An 18,387-nucleotide genomic window follows, 5' to 3' on the forward strand; every position below is an offset into this window, starting at 1 on the left:
GTTTCACAGCTGCTATCTAGAAAGGCTCACAAGAGCCATGTAATTAATGTCTATAACTTCTTGGAAAGGAAGTGCTTTCTTCAGCATTGTTTGATGGCATGACATCTATTTGAAGTGATATAAAGGTTTTGATACAAGATAGCTCACACACTCACCTTACACTTTACTCAACAAGTGATGAACATGTATAAAAACCATCCTTTCATATGGTGTATTTTCACTTTATTTTTTTATTTGGGATTTTCAAAGGGACCACACAGTCAATTCAATACAGCATTAAGTATCCTTAAGCTTACTAACACCAATAGAAGCTCATTAACTGTTTTATTGTGGTCAATATTTAGCAGCCCAATGCCCCATTCTATTCAATCACTACGTAAATCCCTTGATCGAATTATTTGTAGCTTGGGAGATTGGCTGTCATTAATATGCTGATGATACTCAAGTCTCTATAACTCCTTATCCAAATATCCTAGAGGTTCTCAGCCACTGCCTGTCTGCTGTAGTTAAATGGCTAAGAGTGAACAAATTGAAACTGAATTCTGAAAAGACAGAGGTAATACTGGTTGGGAGGGTGAAGATCTTGAAGACATTGTGGTTCCCATTTTTATAGGGTCCAGATGACCCTTGAAGGCTCAGTTAAACTGGATCTAACATTACTTGGAAAAGCAAGTTAATGTAGCTGGAGAAACAAGTTAACGCAGGTAGAAAAAGCACTTTCAAGTCAAATCTAGTCCAGAATATTGGCCCCTACCTTGACACAGTCAGTCAATCTGCTGTCCTGGATCCATGCCACAAATAACACTAGGACTAGACCACTGTAATGCAGGGCTAGCCAATGGTAGTTCTCCAGATGTTTTTTGCCTACAACTCCCATCAGCCCCAGTCAGCATGGCCAATGGTTAATACGTTAAACATAAGTCTCCCCTCAAAATCTCCTTGGAGACTTCAGAATGCTGCAACTTGGTTATTTCATACAAGATCCTGATCACGGCTTTGTCCATATATCCAGGACCACCTCTCCCCCTACACCCTTCCACAACAGCTGTGCTCATCTGCAGGTACTACCCTACAAATTAGCAAAATCAGTGACTTCTATTGTGGCCCCACTTTATAGAATGGCTGACCTGAGGAGGTTAAGACTCCCATTCTTCTGGCATTCTGCAAACTCTGCAAGACTGATTTATTTGGGAGGGCTTTTAAAAATACTGGTAATAGGGGCTTGGGAATAGTTCAGAAATGGTTTTGGTGAAGAGAGAGGGACTGTGGCCTATACTATTGTATATATGTTTTCCCCATTGCTGTAAGTATGATCCTATAGCGCAATTTCTGCATTGCTTAGCATTTTAGTACCTGCTTTTTTCCAGTGATTTCTGCAATCCAAATCTGGTTTGAAACAAGTCCCTCCTTTTGAAAAGCGCAGGAAGGATAACTGTTATATGGAAAGAACATATCCAGCTGCTTCTTCTGCCCTCCCTTTCAGGAGGAGTTATTTTAAAACGTCAAGCACACTTGCTCTTAATAACAGCGGGATGACTGCCTGCCTGATTGACCTGGAGCCAGATCAAGAGAAAATATGGAAGCCCGTATAGCTTAAAAGCAAAATGAATCTTTTTAGAGGAAGCAACAGGAGGTTAGCTAAGGGAGGAATTACACAAACAAAGCTGGTTGACATGTTGAATGTAATGAAGCTGTTCCCTAGCAGCTGCATACATCCAAGCACCTAAAGAAAACATTGGAATAGTTAGGAGTGGCTAGGAGGTGTGGTTTGGGAGAATTGGTATTAGGAGGAGGAGGAGGAAAGCCAATGTGACATGCAGCATAGTTCTACTCGTTTAATAAGGCGTATATGTTCAAGTTAGGGTGGCTGCAGGTGGTTTCCAGGGTTTAACAGACCGGGTTTGGTGGAAACGGGGAGAGGGACGCGTAGGTGAAGCAACTGGCAGAGCGGGAAGGAAGGAATATGGAAGGGTTCCAGAAAAGACGACAAGAATAGTTGACAGCGAAGTTGTTGAGGGGAGTTTTGAAACTCAAGGGAGGCCTGCCGAACAAGGGCGCGGCGAGCGGGTGTGGGGCCTTGCGGTAGCTAGTCGTCAGCCGCCCCGCGTGCAGCTTGGAGACAAGCAAAGAAGCGGGCTTGGCAAAGCGCTTCGATAGGAGGAGGCAGAGAAAAGTTGCCTCCTCTTCCTCTCTCCCCCCCCCCTCCCAGTGGCGCCTTCCCTGCCAGCCGTTCGGCAGGCTAGTTTCGCTTGCTCCTCTCTCCTCTGTGCCTGCAGCCGCCCTCCGAGCCCATGTCTCTGCCTGTGGTACTGCCGGGCTCCTGCTGCCCCATGACAGGCCTGTCAGCGGTGCCCGAGATGGCGAGACCTGGCACAGCTACAGCTGCCGCGACCGTCGCCGCTCAGGACCCGTCGTTGCCGCCTCCCCTCCGGCCCCGCTGGTCCCGTTCCGGCTTGCAGCAGCCGCGGCCTCGCCCAGCCGCTCTTTCCCCTGCGGCCTCCCGCCGAGCCGGGTCGTCTGTCACTGCGGGGCCGGGGCTGCTGCTGGCCAGACCTTTGCTGTCCCTGGGGCTGCTGCAGCTGATTTTGGGCTGCTGCATGGTAGCGCTGAGTTTTGGGGCGCTGTCCCTCAGCGGCTCCCCGGTGGTGAAGAATGCCTGCCCCTTCTGGGCTGGCTCCTCGGTAAGTGGCCCCAGGAAGGGCTGGGCCCCTCTCGCACTTTTTCTCCTGACTCAGCTGTGCTGTCGCCTTTTAGCATATCGGATGCTCTCTCGAGACACCTGTTGGTCCTGGACCTTCTTTCTACGAACTCCTGTTAGTTTTAGCCATCCTCTCTGGGTAGTCGGTCTCCTACTCGCTGCCTTTTATCTTTGACATAGTACTTTTTCACTCGCTATGAGCACTATAGCCTTTGCCTTCCCAACAGCTTTGTGAACATGTACACTGTTTTCGGGGGTGGTGGTGGTGGTGTTTTTTAAGGATAGAGAAAGTAAGGCAAGGATGTTTGACTTGCCCATCTTTGAAGTTGAATCCTTGGAATACGTCAAGGGAGATATAATAAAGAGTGAGACTTGAGAAAAAGATATCTTTGTAGATTCCAGCTGGCCTGTTCAGCATCAGTAGTGTTTGTTCCAAGGAGTGATACTCTTTTAAATGTCCGTTATGATTTATGGATGTTACCTATTGAAACATTTATCACTTTAAAAGTAAAGGAGCAACTGGAAATACAAAGTAATGGGGTGTGTGGCTGTGCATAATATTTTGCTATTACTGGTGGTGTAATTTCTTCCATTCTGTAAATCTGCTTCAGTTATTTATAATTGGTTCATTGTGCCACAGGCTTCCTATTGCCATATAATCTTTGACAAATCACCCAGATCTTGATCACAGGCACAAAACATGAGGATCACACTGATTTCAGTGAAACTTGTTTCATATTGCAGTGTTGGCTTTTGCTTATGTGCCTTATATTTCTTTCTTTCTGTATCTTTTAGCATTATAAATGTTAACTCTCAAAATTGCAGCTGTTCACTCTAACTAATGGAACAGTGAGCTTCCGATATTGCATAAAAATAAGTGGAAATTATCATGTATCTTAAGTTTCTAAATCTGAACATTACTGTATACATATTGTTACTATTTCCAGTTTTAAGACAGTTTATTATTGATTACTTGGTTAACAATTGAAGGATGTGGTCTTTTCTAAAGAATATTATCAGTGTGCTACATTTTTGTTGTCATTATTGGATGATTAGTACAGAAACCTGGGAATCATGAATGGCTTATATTCTTCAGTACATTGGCAGAAGCAAGTACTGTTTATTTCAGCTGAACTTAATTTCAAGCTGTGTCCCCTTTGGATTGTTTAGGTATTGTAAGCTGTTAACAGTAGGATGGTGGTACTTCACAGAGTACCAGAGACAAATCTTTGCCCCAAGAAAATAATTGTCAAAATAGGTAATCTAGGAAGACATTCTTCTATGAATCTTGTATTCACAGAAGGCAAGAACAAGTTACTTTCATCCTTTTTTAAAAAAAGTTTAATTTTACTATATACACATGCCTGTTCTCTTTGGCCACAGTTACTTGTAACAATTGCAAATCATAATTTCAAGTTCAGAAGGTTCCCCCTTTTCTGCCCTGGTACAAACACCCTCCCCACCCATGGCTGGTAGCCTGTCTTCTACACACAGGATTCCCCTGCCTCTGTTGTTGCACAGAAGGCATTAATAAAGGACAAGACTTTGAGAAATGTTTTATTTTTGTGGACTTCTAGTGAATGTATCTGTTTATACCATGTTAATAGAAATAAGGATGAAAGAATCTGGCTTCAGAATTCGGTATTCCTCATTGCCTTGTAATCTTAAATAGAGTAGTTAACCACTCTGTATTTTAGCTTCAGTAAAATGCAGGTTAAATATTTTATGCAACAAGTGTCTTAAAGCTATTAATTAAGGATGGTATTGGAATCTTCTGTACATGAAATCCCTTTATTTTATATACTCTTTCTTTCCTATTCAAAATGTATGAGTGCATGACTTTCTCATATATACATCTACAAAGCTGAGTTCTTTTAATTAGAGTTTTGAGAAAGTTTGAGATAAGAAAACAAACGCTTTCCCCACTAACTGTCACTGTAGCTTAGGTCCCCAACCTTTCTGATCTTGTGGGCACCTTAGGAATTCTGTCACAGACTGGTGGGTGCAGTCACAAAATGGGTGCCATGGGAGGTATAGAGACACATACACATAAACATAGAGGAAGCCCAAGTTCAGGAAGTAAGAGGAATGATTTTTAAAAATACACTTGGAAAGAGGAGTGGATACAGAAAAGAACCAGTTGCCACCACAACGACATTTTTGAAATCAGAAGCTGTAGTGTTTTCTAAAAACATTTGGTGGGCACCAGGAAAGGTGTCCACAGGTACCATGGCAATGATGGCAACCCATGGGCACCATGCAGGGGACCCTTGCTATAGTTCATAACAAATTTGAAAGCCTTCAGATGTACAGAATTTTAAACTGGTTTCATTAATTTCTTCATTAAGGTTCTCCATATTCATGTAAACAGGCCTTTGTGGAAGTTGGTTTTCATGTGCATGTGTCTGGCAGGACAAGTCACCATGTTTGCATACAGGTTTTGTACTGGTGGGGTGGTGTTCCTGGCACTTGCAATGCTTCATGTAGCCAGCAGATTGTTGCATACGCATTGTGCTAGTTATGTCGTAAATAGTGGTATAATCATCTGTTGGAAATAGGGGTTAAAGGGGCATTCAGTCTCATCCATCTGAACAGATGATTGATGCAGTTACTAAAGATGTGACTATGGTGGTGTGTATGCTGCAATTTATTGCCAAATGAACACAGTTAACCCCTGTGGGGGAGAAAGGCAGGATATAAATGAAGTAAATAAATGAATTAAATGAAGAAGAAAATAAATAATTGAAAATATTTTGGTTGTATTAGTAAAACAAGACAGTCAGCATCACCTTGGGAAGTATTTTCTACAATTTTAAATAGGTATATTTCTCCTAAAGACAAAGGGACCATTTCAGTCTCTCCCTTTCTTTGATTTGGCTTCTAAAATGTCAGTTGGTTCTGTACCTTTTATGTGCTTATACTTTCACCCCAGCTCCTGATTTTTTTGAGAGAGAAAAACTCCAGCTTGCTGTTCCCATCTGTGTGTGACAGGGAGTCCGCTTGATCTAGGAGGATTCCACCTCCAAGCTGCAGATGGATACTAGAGCTGAGTGCTGGGATCCAATAATATAGTTGCAGGAAACTGGGAGAAGACACCACCACACTCCCTTTTTTTGTCAGCAACTTTCCCATGCAACACTGTGCAGCAGCACTCTTTGATACTAGTCAGCATGCAGAAATTTTCCCCACCCCCCATCTACATCCTTCCCCTCACAGGATCCTCCCCCTCCCCCTCACAGGATATTTAACCTGAGACAAGCCTGTAGCCTGGAGGTTTAGGTTCTCCACCCCTTCCATGATGGGCCAACCTACTTGAAAGCTGGGGCTGGGCCCAGTTGCACAAAATCATCCTTGCTTCCCCCTGGTACAAACACCCTCCCCACCCATGGCTGGTAGCCTGTCCTCTACACACAGGATTCCCCTGCCTCTTTTGTTGCACAGAAGGTGTTAATTGGGTCATCATACCCATCATATTTGTTTTCAAAATAACTGGAAAAAGTTTGTTGGAATCCTTTATTTACAGCTGCACAATCACATAAATATTTAGCAAATCAATGGTAGGTAATGAGTTAATAGACTCTCAGTTCTTCATAATTGTTTGTTTTATTGTTGCAGGTGATTTTATCAGGGATTATAGGATTAACAACATGGAAGAGACCAATGATACTTTTGGTAGGTGTTGGTTAACACAATTATATTTATTAAAAATAATAATGGAAAGCATGTTGGAAGATTTTCTTGATACAATAATAGCACTGTTTAAATTGATTTGCTTGCTTCTTTTTTTAGAAATAATGGTGGTATAAACTCATGTAAAGAGTTATACTATATTTTTCATGCTACTGTTTGATATTAGTAATAATGAGATTTATTACTGCATTTAGAAGGGATAGCATATAGTGTTAATTTTGGATAGGTAGCTATGTTAATCTGCAGCAACAAAATAAAACAAGATTTATTCCAGCATTAGCTTTCATGAACCACAGTTCACTTCATTAGATGCATAGGTCAATGTGTTTATATCAAAGGTGCAAACAACAGAAAGGCAAGGGTGGAGAATGTTACAAAAAGTGGCCAGAATAAAACAAGATCCAGTCCAAAGACTAATTGGTCCACTCAGAGCAGATAAGGGCCACTCTTAATAGCAGGAAGATCCAAATACAGATTCCTGGATATTATACTTAGGGACCTGAAAGTGAAGAATCCATTATAGTCCACTCTGGTTAGCATCTTATACCACAAAAAGAAGAACAAGGAAAACTTACATGAACTGGTGTTGTTTTTAACTAGCTCAGCAGGAGAGAAGTAAAGTTTTAAGTCATGAGGAAAACCAGATGCTTTTTTCTGAGGGTTTTTTAAAAATGAAAATTTCAGGAAAATTTAAATACTTGCCTTCCTATCAAACATGAACTTGTTTTACTGACAACAACATAAATTAATATTTTATAACTTAAGCATATAAAAGTGTACAATTTAGCATAGTTAAAGAATTTTAAATTATGACTTAGGCTTTTATGAAGAAAATTAGCAAATATACTTAATTCTTGAGATAGAGTTACAAACTGCGGCATCCTGTGCTTTCTTAGTGCATGTATCTGAATTTCTACCCTCTTAGGGAAAGTAAAAGTTAGAAAACAAATGTAATAAACAAACTAAAGTTTATTATTTGGAAAGAACCATTAATGCAGCTACAAACTCTCATTTGGATATCAAGTTAAACTTTATAATATTGAACACACTGAACTGTTTAATGATCTATTATCACTAAACGCATGAGATATTCATTGTTGCCAAAATTATTTACCCAATAAATGTATTACTGAAAATATGTTGTATATGTCTACAGAATGCATAGGAGTTATCATTATCTTATACTGTTGATTTATATTAAATTTTTCATGCTATGTATTTTGAATAAAACCTGGTTTTCAAAACCATTTCACTCATTCTAAAAGACAAATAAATTAGTAGAATTTTCAGTGTTCCCTAAAATGTCCTAGTATTTCCAAAACTTAAAGAATCCACAGATATTTTCATGCTATATATATTTTGAATAAAAGAACCTTTGACTTAAGCAGCATTTCACTCATGCCAAAAGAGAAAATAATTCATAGGCATTTTTTTTAGTGCTCCCCCAGATTTTCCACTGGAAGGCTGAAAACAGTGTTCTGCTTTCTTAAGACCTTCACATCTCTCTCTCCACACATTATTTTGGCAAGATTTTTCCAAAAGGAGATGCAAACTATTTACAGCATACAATTTACTTCCCCGTGTAAAAGGAAAAACAATAAAATTGTGTCAGTGGGCAAAACCAGCAGCACTTCAAACTCAGCAGTATTTTCAGTTGTATTGTCAGTTTCTCGCATCCCACTTTAACCATGGTAGATAAATCTGTTCTTTCATGAAGACTGTTGTTTTGCTGTACCACACAAATACACTGATGAAACCAGCTGTGTGACCTTGGGTCTGTCACAGCTTTCAGAGCTCTTTCAGCCCCCCTCCCCAAAATAAATCTGGCTCACCACCTAAAAGAGTTAGAATTTAAGGCTGCCAGACAATCTCTGGATCATTTGGCAGTACTACACATAATGCCTTACAGTAATTATTTATTATTACCCAGATGATGACAGAGTTCTGTGGTGACTTGGCAGCCGGTTTCCACTATCCACATCTGAAAGAATTATTCCATCACATCATTAACAATGAACAGATGTAAGGTTGCTAGGTCCGACGCAGGAAATATCTGGGGACTTTGGGGTTGAAGCCAGATTTTCCCATTCCCTAATAAATAAATAAAAATTACAGTTCAGCTAGACCCCTGTAATTTCCCAAATGGATTTCTTTTGAATGTTTCATCCTGCATTTTCCTAGGCAAGATTGTATATTGATCCCATTTTGCCTGTCTGTCAATACTTGGGAATGATTCCCATGCACCCCACTCTGAGTGGATTGATAACTCTTGTAATTGGACCTTGCTTTAAACTGGCGCCTCTTTGTAACATTACCCCCTCTCCAGTTTTGTTGTTTGCAGTCTTGGCCTAATGTATGTATACTTGATGTATCTGTTGAAGTGAGCCTTGATTATGAGTGCTTATACTGGAATAATTTTGTTCTTCAGTAAAGTGTGACTAGACTCCTTTTTTGTTATGACATGTTCAGCAACTGCTAGTCTTCTTGAAATATATTTGGATTAAAGAAAAAAAAATTCCTAAATGTTGACATCATGTAATCAACATACTTGAAATAGTTTTGCTCATATTTGAAATTATTTGCTTGAACTACAATCAGTGGAAAATTTGTATTAAAAAGTAATAAACATGGGTTTATCAACATTCTAAACACTGTCTTTAGGACTACTAGTTACAAAACTTTTTTTAAAAAATGGGATTATTAGCATTTTAGCAAGGGATTGGATTTGGAAATGGAATTTAGTTTGCAGATATTCACATTCAAATTGTAATTTCTTGTCCTAGTTCCCTTGTTATATAGGTATATAGATCCATTTCTTTTAACATATAATCAACTAATTATGAAGGGGCCATTTGATGATGACTTTTTAAAAAGAGTGTCAGGAGTATATATAAAATCACAGGGCTTTTTTGTAGAAAAAAAATCACAGGGCTTTTTTGTAGAAAAAGCCCAGCAGGGGCTTATTTGCATATTAGGCCACACACCCTGACACCAAGCCAGCTGAAACTGGGTTCTTGTGTGTTCCTGCTTAAAAAAAAAAGCCTGTAAAATCATACTAACCTATAGATCAGTGTTTCCCATTTGCAGGGTCGTGACCTGGTACTGGGCCATGGAAGCCTCTATACCGGTTCTCAAGAAAAGCCAAAGCTAGCCCCACCCCATCTCTGTGTTGTGCAGGGAGGAGCTGGGCTGCCTCTCCTTCCTTCTCCCCCTCTCCCAGTGTTTCAGAGAAAAGCTAGCATCCACTGGCACTTTAGACCCATGAAGTGTTTTTCAAGGTATGAGCTTTCATGTGCCTTGCTGTATGTTCTTTTGGGGAGGCCTGGGCGGCAAAGAAGGGTGTGTGTGTGTTTTTCAGCCAGGAGGGGTGGGGAGTGGGCATTGCAGTAGCTATTTTTTTTTTTATCAAACGACCCCGGGGCAGAGTTTTTGCTGGCTGGGGTCATCTGATGGTGAGGAAGGCTTTTTTTTTTCTCCCCCCCCCTTCTTTCTTTCTTTTCCTGCAAGTGATGTTCTGTCTGTATTTTTGGTGCTGGGAGGGGGGGAAGCAACAGTGGGAGGGCTTCTAGTGCCCTGGCCCCACTGGTGGACATTCTGGTGCTTTTGGGGCATTGTATGAGAGAATTCTCATACATTCTCTGTAAAGTTCTTCAGAAGATGATGCCTGATTGGACTAGTGATACCACCTGATGCAATAACGTAGAAAGTTATAATAGAAGTATAGACAAGAGAGGGTCTTGCTAACAACATGCTAGTATGCTTAGATACGTTACACTTTATCATGAAAGACTGGAAACTATATCATGCTTTTATACTATTGTGTGGATTTTATGCTGCAAGTGATTTGCCATCTAATACCACAATATTCAGTGTATTATACCCTGATCCAAATCATGTAGAATCATAAAGTTGGAAGGTACCTCCAGGGTCATCTAGTCCAGGGGTCCCCAACCACCGATCCGTGGACGGGTACCGGTCCGCGGCCTGTCAGGAACCGGGGCACAAAGCCTGGCCGCCCTGCCCCCCCGTGGCGCCTGTGCAGCCTCGCCACCTGTCTTCCTCACGGTGCCTCCTCCACCACCATCCGTTTCTACCATTTTAAGACAGAAGAAGGGACAGTGAAGTGCCGCCTTCCCCGGCTCCTTAAGGGCTGAACCCCCCCCCCCCCCGCCAAGCTCAGTGAAAACCTCCGTAGCAGCTGTCGGCAACCTGCCGAAGAAGCGGCCCTGTCCTTGCCTCCTCTCCACTTCCTTCCTGGGCATGGGAAGGAAGTGGGGTAGAGACAAGGGCAGCACCACTTCTTCAGCGGGTTGCTGGTCAAGAACATAAGAACATAAGAGAAGCCATGTTAGATACGGCCAATGGCCCATCCAGTCCAACACTCTGTGTCGCATAGTGGCAATTTTTTTTTTATATATACACACACACACACACTGTGGCTAATAGCCACTGATGGACCTCTGCTCCATATTTTTATCTAAACCCCTCTTGAAGGTGGCTATGCTTGTGGCCGCCACCACCACCTGTGGCAGTGAATTCCACATGTTAATCACCCTTTGGGTGAAGAAGTACTTCCTTTTATCTGTCGCTGCTACAGAGGTTTTTCCCACCAAGATTGGCGCGGTGGGAGGTTAGTCCTTAAGGAGCTGGGGAAGGCGGCGCTTCACTGTCCCTTCTTCTGCCTTAAAATGGTATAAACAGAGGTGGTGGAGGAGGTGCCACGAGGAGAAACGGGGTGGGGAGGCTGCACAGCCGTGGGGGCAAGGTTGGCAGGAAGGCTGCATGGCTGCGGGGGTTGGGGAGACTGCACAGCCACAGAGGGGGCAGGGAGGCTGCATGGCTGCAGGGGGGTGGTGAGGAGGCTGCACGGCCGCAGGGGGTGGCGAGGAGGCTGCACGGCCGCAGGGGGGTGGCGAGGAGGCTGCACGGCCGCAGGGGGGTGGCGAGGAGGCTGCACGGCCGCAGGGGGGTGGCGGGGAAGCTACACAAGCACAGGGGGTGGCGGGGACGCTGCATGGCTGCGGGTGTGGCAGGGACGCTGCACGGCTGCGGGTGTGGCAGGGACGCTGCACGGCTGCGGGGAGGCTGTGCAGCACAGTGAGGGAGTGGAGCCGAATTTAGTGCCCCCACCCTGCCAGCCCTGGGGCTGTGGTGGGTGCGTTAACCCTGGTGCCGGTCCCCGGCACCACAAAAGTTGGGGACCACTGATCTAGTCTATTGCCCTGCACAATGCAGGAAACTCACAAATACCTCCCCCTAAATTCACAGGATCCTCATTGCTGTCAGACTGTTATCTAGCCTCTGTTTAAAAACCTTGAAGGAAAGCCCACCACCTCCTAAGGAAGCCTCTTCCACTAAGGAACCGCTCTAATGGTCAGGAAGTTCTTCCTAATGTTGAGCCGTAAACTCTTTTGATTTAATTTCAACCCATTGGTTCTGGTCCTACCTTCTGGGGCCACAGAAAACAATTCTGCAGCATTCTCTCTATATGCCAGCCCCTCAAGTACTTGAAGATAGTGATCATATCACCTCTCAGCCGCCTCCTCTCCAGGCTAAACATCCCCAGCTCCTTCAGCCTTTCTTCATAGAACTTGATCTCCAGACCCCTCACCATCTTTGTCGTCCTCCTCTGGACCCATTCCAGCTTGTCTATATCCTTCTTAAAATGTGGTGCCCAAAACTGAACACAATACTCCAGGTGAGGTCTTACCAGAGCAGAGTAAAACGATACCATCAATGATCTGGACACTATACTTCTGTTGATACAACTCAAAATTGCATTTGTCTTTTTAGCCATTCCATCACACTTTTGACTCATGTTTAGCATATGGTCCACTAAGACTCCTAGATCTTTTTCACACATACTACTACTAAGGCAAGTCTCCCCATGCATGCATTGGATTTTCCTACCTAAATGCAGAACTGTCTTTTTGACTGTCTTATTGTTTTATACTTGAAATTGAGATGTTGGTTTTTATAAGATTGTTAGCCGCCCTGAGTCCATTTGGAATGGGTGGGATATAAATGGAAAGTAAATAAATAAATAAAATAAATTTACATGTGTCTAATTTTGTATATTTGTACACACATACATACGTGTACCAGTACAGAACACACTTTTTACATCTGATGTAAACAGCAGGAGGGAAGGAACCTCAGCAGGTTATAATGACATAGTCCAGCTTGCAAAGCAGCCTTTTTGTCCAGGGGAGCTGATCTCTGCCATCTGGACAGCAGTTGTAACTGACATCTGAAGTGGCTGTAGTTCACAAAAAGCATCAGCACCTAGCCCAAACCCCTGGACCTAGAAAACCCAAATTCAGGGAGAACGTTTCTTCCATTACATAAGCGCAGAAGTCTGAAGGGAATTTTAGAAATTTGACCCCTAAGGGAGTAAAAAGGGGTAAAATGTATTTTCTCTAAGGTGTAAAGCTGTGCCATGTGCTTGGCAGGCTGCTGCCCACTTCCACACCCCTCTCTCTGATTGGTCAGTTGCAGAGCTCTGCGTTCTGAGGTGAAAATTTGTTAATGGAGACTGCAGACAGCTGACCAGGTGTCCTGCCTGCCTGACTCATCACTGCCCAGCCCAAAACCTTGGAACTGTGTAATAATAATGCTATTGCTGCTGGGAAGGAGATAGGGTTGCCAACTCCTGGTTAGGAAATTCCTGGAGATTTCAGGGGTGGAGCCTGGAAAGGTGGGGTTTGAGGAGGGATGGGACATCTGACAATTAGTGCCATAGACTTCACCTGCCAAACCAGCCACTTCCTCCTGGGGAACCATTGTTGCCACTCTCCAGGTGAGGACTGGAGATTACTCAGAATTACAACTATTGTCCAGATGGCAGAGATCAACCCCCCGGGAGAAAATGTCTGCTTTGCAAGCTGGACTCTGTATCATTATACCTGCTGAGGGTACTTCCCTCCTGCTGTGCTCCACACTGTGATTTCAAACCAGTCACAGACTTTCATCCTGATCTACTTTACAGGTTGTTGTGCAGATCAAAAGGGGGAGAGGAGAATGATGTAAGCTGCTTTGGTCCTCACTGTGGAGAAAAATTGTACTTTTTTTAGGTAGAGGCTTCAGGGAGGAGATGGAAAACTGAAGTCAGAGGGCCAGATCAAAGTAGGTTACTGGTTGACTGGGAAGGAGATAGGGTTGCCAACTCCAGGTTGGGAAATGCCTGGATATTTGAGCGGTGGAGCCTGGAGAGGGTGGGTTTTGAGGAAGGATGGGATCTCAGACAGGTACAATGCAATACACGCCACTGTCCAAATCAGCAATTTCCTCCTGGGGAACCATTGTTGCCAATCTCCAGGGGAGGGCTAGAGATCAGGATTCAGTATTGTAACTAGATTAAAGGTAGTTAAATACAGTAGCAAAGCACAGGTTTCTAACTAGTATCACAATAAACATTTTATAATTAAATTAGTAAGAAATCCTTTTAAGTTTACCCTTGTACATTTACCTAGCACAAAATGCAAGGATAAATTGGGTACATAGTGGTGCTGGATGAGACGTACAGGGATCATTGAGATTGATTTTGCTGACATATTTTTAAAATAAAATGTCATTTATCATATAACATGAATCTTAATGTCTACAGTAGCAAAGTAACATTTACAAAGGGATAAGATGTCTCTCCAGTACAGCAATGATCAATTCCTGAACAGTGTTTAAAATGTTATTACATCTAATTAAAGGAAGGGGAGTTCTAACACCTGTTCCACATGTGTAACTGCTAAAACAGATTAATATTCCATTACTGTGCATGTAAAGCAGGGAGCTTCCTTTTACTAGTTTAATCATGGGGAAATACTAACTTCGTTTCCCTTGCTTCTGTTCATAATATTAGCAAGGGTTTTTTTGCTATACTACTATTAGGTATGTTCTGATTTACCAACCAGGGATGAGAAGGAATGGAGACCAAGACTGACAATAAAAGGTGGGGAGAATTAGAAGAAGGGAGAGAGAAATTAAGGCATATAATGAAAGCAAAATTAAGGACAAAGTAGAAAAGCAGAACTAAAAGAAGATGAATGGTTTTGTTTTCTGTAACACACTATCAAGGAAAATCTGACTGAGCGGACAAAATTATGGAGCTGGATGGTAAGAAAGGAAAAGGGAAACAGACTAGTGGAAACAACCTTGTTAGGAAGCTGCAGTCTGGCAATGACTGTAGCAGCCATGATTTCTGCTGACTGGTCTTGCCTTATTGCAGTGCTGATTATGTTGATGGGTTTAGCTGGATCTGATAGTGAACTTTGCAGAAATGTTGTGGGAGCAGAAAACAGCTATTTCTGTTTACTGTGCTCTGTGCTTCTAGAAGCTGTAGTGCAAAACTACATTAGAAGTAAAATAAATCCAGATGTGTTCTGACTGCAGCGTGACCTTGGCTTCAAGGGCTCTGTAGATGAGTTGGGTCTCAGAAATTTTGTCCCTCCAGTCCCTCCCCTCATTGGCTCTGAGTCCTGTCCATTGAATTTCAGCCATTCCTGTTGGCAGCAGAGGAGAGGACTCATAATAATGGGTTTAAATTAAGGATGGGAAGGTATCAACTGGATATTAGAAAAAACTTTTTTACAGCAGGAGTTGTTCAAAAGTGGAATCAGCTACTGAGAAAGATGGTGATATTGCCGTCACTGGAAATTCTTAAGCAGCAGCTGGATGAACATCAGGGATGCTCTAGGCCAAGGGTGTCAAACTCATTTGTTATGAGAGCCAGATCTGACATAAATGAGACCTTGTTGGGCTGGGCCATATGTGTACCTATTTAAGGTTAGATAGCAGAGATATAAACTTTATAAAGGACACAGACAAACACAAAGTGAAAAAAAAAACTTGCTTAAAACATTAGCATACGTTGGTCTTAAAGGTGCTTTCTTTGTATTTCTCCCATGGGATCCAGGGAACTGGGCAAAGGAAGCTCTGACTCTTTCCTTCCTTCCCCAGAGGACCAGGAGGTAGAGGTGCCTCAGCCAACAGAAAGAAAAGAGGCTTGGTTCAGTAGCTCTGCTGTGCAATTGTGATAAAATACAATCCGAGAGAGATCACTATAATGGATAACACAACAAAAAATACAAGCTAGTGACCAATTTACTAAGAAATATATAGAAACCAGGCCAAATGTCCAAAACATGTACATTCAAGTTCCAAGTACTTGTTTCTTTCCAGTTTTCATCAGACCTGGGACCAATATTGATTCAATTATATAGATTCTTTACATAATTTTTTAAAAGGGGACGCAGAGCGTCTCCAACAGCAATTTCACATCGGCTACAGCTCAGCGCAAGAAGCCTCATGCTGAGCTGTAGCCGATGTGAAATTGCTGTTGGAGACACTCTGCATACCCCTTTTTTAAAAATTATGTAAAGATTTTATATAATTGAATCAATATTGGTCCCAGGTCTGATGAAGACTGGAAAGAAACAAGTATGTAATCGATTGGCTTGTCACCACACTACTTTGGGACTTGAATGTACATGTTTTGGACATTTAGACTGGTTTCATAAGAACATAAGAGAAGCCATGTTGGATCAGGCCAATGGCCCTTCCAATCCAACACTCTGTGTCACACAGTGGCCACACATACATGTATACACACACACACATACACACACACACATATATATATATACACACATACTGTGGCTAATAGCCACTGATGGACCTCTGCTCCATATTTTTATCCAATCCCCTTAAAGCTGGCTATGTTTGTAGCCGCCACCACCTCCTGTGGCAGCGAATTCCACATGTTAATCACCCTTTGGGTGAAGTACTTCCTTTTATCCATTTTAACCTGACTGCTCAGCAATTTCATTGAGTGCTCACGAGTTCTTGTATTGTGAGAAACGGAGAAAAGTACTTTCTCTGCTTTCTCCATCCCATGCATAATCTTGTAAACCTCTATCATGTCACCCCGCAGTTGATGTTTCTCCAAGCTAAAGAGCCCCAAGCGTTTTAACGTTTCTTCATAGGGAAAGTGTTCCAAACCTTTAATCATTCTAGTTGCTCTTTTCTGGACTTTTTCCAATGCTATAATATCCTTTTTGAGGTGCATTGAACAGAATTGTACACAGTATTCCAATTGAGACCGCACCATCGATTTATACAGGGGCATTATGATACTGGCTGATTTGTTTTCAGTTCCCTTCCTAATAATTGCCAGCATATATGTCTTAGTAAATTGATCACTAGCTTGTATGTTTTGTCGTGCAATTGTGATAGCCTGGCAAACTCTTCTTCCCCCCTTCTTTCCCAAGTGAGAAGCCTCAGCCAATGGAAAAAATAGAGGTTTTGCTCTGCAGCTCCTGTTTGATTGAGCAAGCCTTGCAAAGCAAGCTGTTACACAGAAGGAAGTAAGAGAGAGGGGAAAGGAAGCAGATGGCAGCCAGTTGCTCAGGGGCCTGATAGGAGCTTTCCAGAGGCCTGATTTGGCTCCCAGGCCAGATGTTTGACACCCCTGCTCTAGGCTGATCTTGCATTGAGCAGGGGGTTGGACTAGATAGCCTGTATGGCCCAACTCTGTGATTCCTTTAGGGAATCCTTTTGTAGTTAACAGTGCTGGATATAAATCTAACAAGCAATAAATATAATTTTATATAATGCATAAAAAGTGTAAATACCATATGTTTTAACAGTTTCTGCCCTGCAAGAATCTGTGTATTTTCTGTAATAATGATTGGTATGACTTCTGATTATATCATTCTCTTCTACTGTGTACTCTTTTCTCTGATGTACTATATTTAATATGTAAGTGTTCATAGACATCTGTCTCCTTGTTTTAACAAAAATGAAATTTGCTTCCTTTTAGCCATGGGTATCCATCATTCATCACATTTTGTAAAGTGACTTTAGTTAAAATGAGAATATTTATTTTAATACATATTAATCATTCTGAAAAGCAGAATCTTCAAATGATACATGAACAACAGCATAAAGTATGTCAAATGGTCCTTATACACTCTCTGGAAATAGCACACATGCAGAATTCATGCTCTGTTCATTACTATCATTATTTCCCATTTGTTGCTGTTCTGCTCCAACTTCTATGATTTCTAGTTTACCAAGATTTGCCTTCTTTTTCTGCCTGTAGATATGCCCTTCCCCAAGGTAATTCAGCAATTGAACCTTTGTCACATGTGAGCTGGAACTAGGTAATTGTGCAGAACAGTGGGAAAATAATGTGCTACTTTTACTTAGACATAATAATCTATTTCTGCTGGATCTAAATACTCTGTAGAGAAGTTAGCAACCTGTGCTAAGATGACATCCATTTCAAAACAGAAATACAGCATGAAATAAAAATAGGACTGAAGAGATAGAAACTGATGAGGAATGTTTAGGCAGAATTCAAAATGAAAGTATGTACAACAGAATATGCATTCTCTTCCTTCCTTCCTTCCTTCCTGGTCCTTAATTTTTTAATAGCAAGCTTTCTATACAGGCTGGAGATTTAATTTCTGAAATACATAACTGTGCCACATGTCTTGGTAGTCTTACATAGCAGTAAACTGAGGCCACTTTTGCTTTTTCAAAAATACCTTTAATTATTTCTGTACTTCAGACAGTTTATCTTTTGTGAGATCACACTTTTATGGTGGGCAGAGATAGTTTTGAAGATTAATGTTGTTTGGTAGCTAGTGAGGAGTGCACCCTAGTTGGGGATCAGTCACCAGTACCCACTGCTGCTCCTTGCTGTTTGCAACTGCTTATTTATCGTCTCCCTCCAGCACTTTTTAAGAGCCCAGTGGCACAGAGTGTTAAAGCTGCCGTACTGCAGTCCTAAGCTCTGTTCACGATCTGAGTTCAATCCCTGGTGGAAGCTGGGTTTTCAGATAGCCGGCTTGAGGTTGACTCAGCCTTCCATCCTTCCAAGGTTGGTAAAATGAGTACCCAGCTTGCTGGGGGGAAAGTGTAAATGACTGGGGAAGGCAATGGCAAAACCACCCCGTAAAAAGTATGCCGGGAAAACGTGAAAGCAACATCACCCCAGAGTC

The 18,387-nt window shown here is 42.1% G+C and overlaps 1 protein-coding gene across 1 annotated transcript in view; it reads left to right on the forward strand.

The window, feature by feature from the left end:
• Positions 1-2,222: 2,222 nt before the first annotated feature.
• Positions 2,223-18,387, forward strand: part of ENTREP1 (endosomal transmembrane epsin interactor 1) — a 43,642-nt gene continuing 27,477 nt past the window's right edge. The window contains exons 1-2 of the mRNA XM_060237441.1: positions 2,223-2,681; positions 6,314-6,370. Of these exons, the coding sequence (XP_060093424.1) occupies positions 2,292-2,681; positions 6,314-6,370 (447 nt within the window). The 5' untranslated portion in view covers positions 2,223-2,291. The remainder of the gene's footprint in view (positions 2,682-6,313; positions 6,371-18,387) is intronic.

This window comes from Heteronotia binoei, chromosome 4 (assembly GCF_032191835.1).
Source record: "Heteronotia binoei isolate CCM8104 ecotype False Entrance Well chromosome 4, APGP_CSIRO_Hbin_v1, whole genome shotgun sequence".
NCBI classification, from domain to species: Eukaryota; Metazoa; Chordata; class Lepidosauria; order Squamata; family Gekkonidae; genus Heteronotia; species Heteronotia binoei.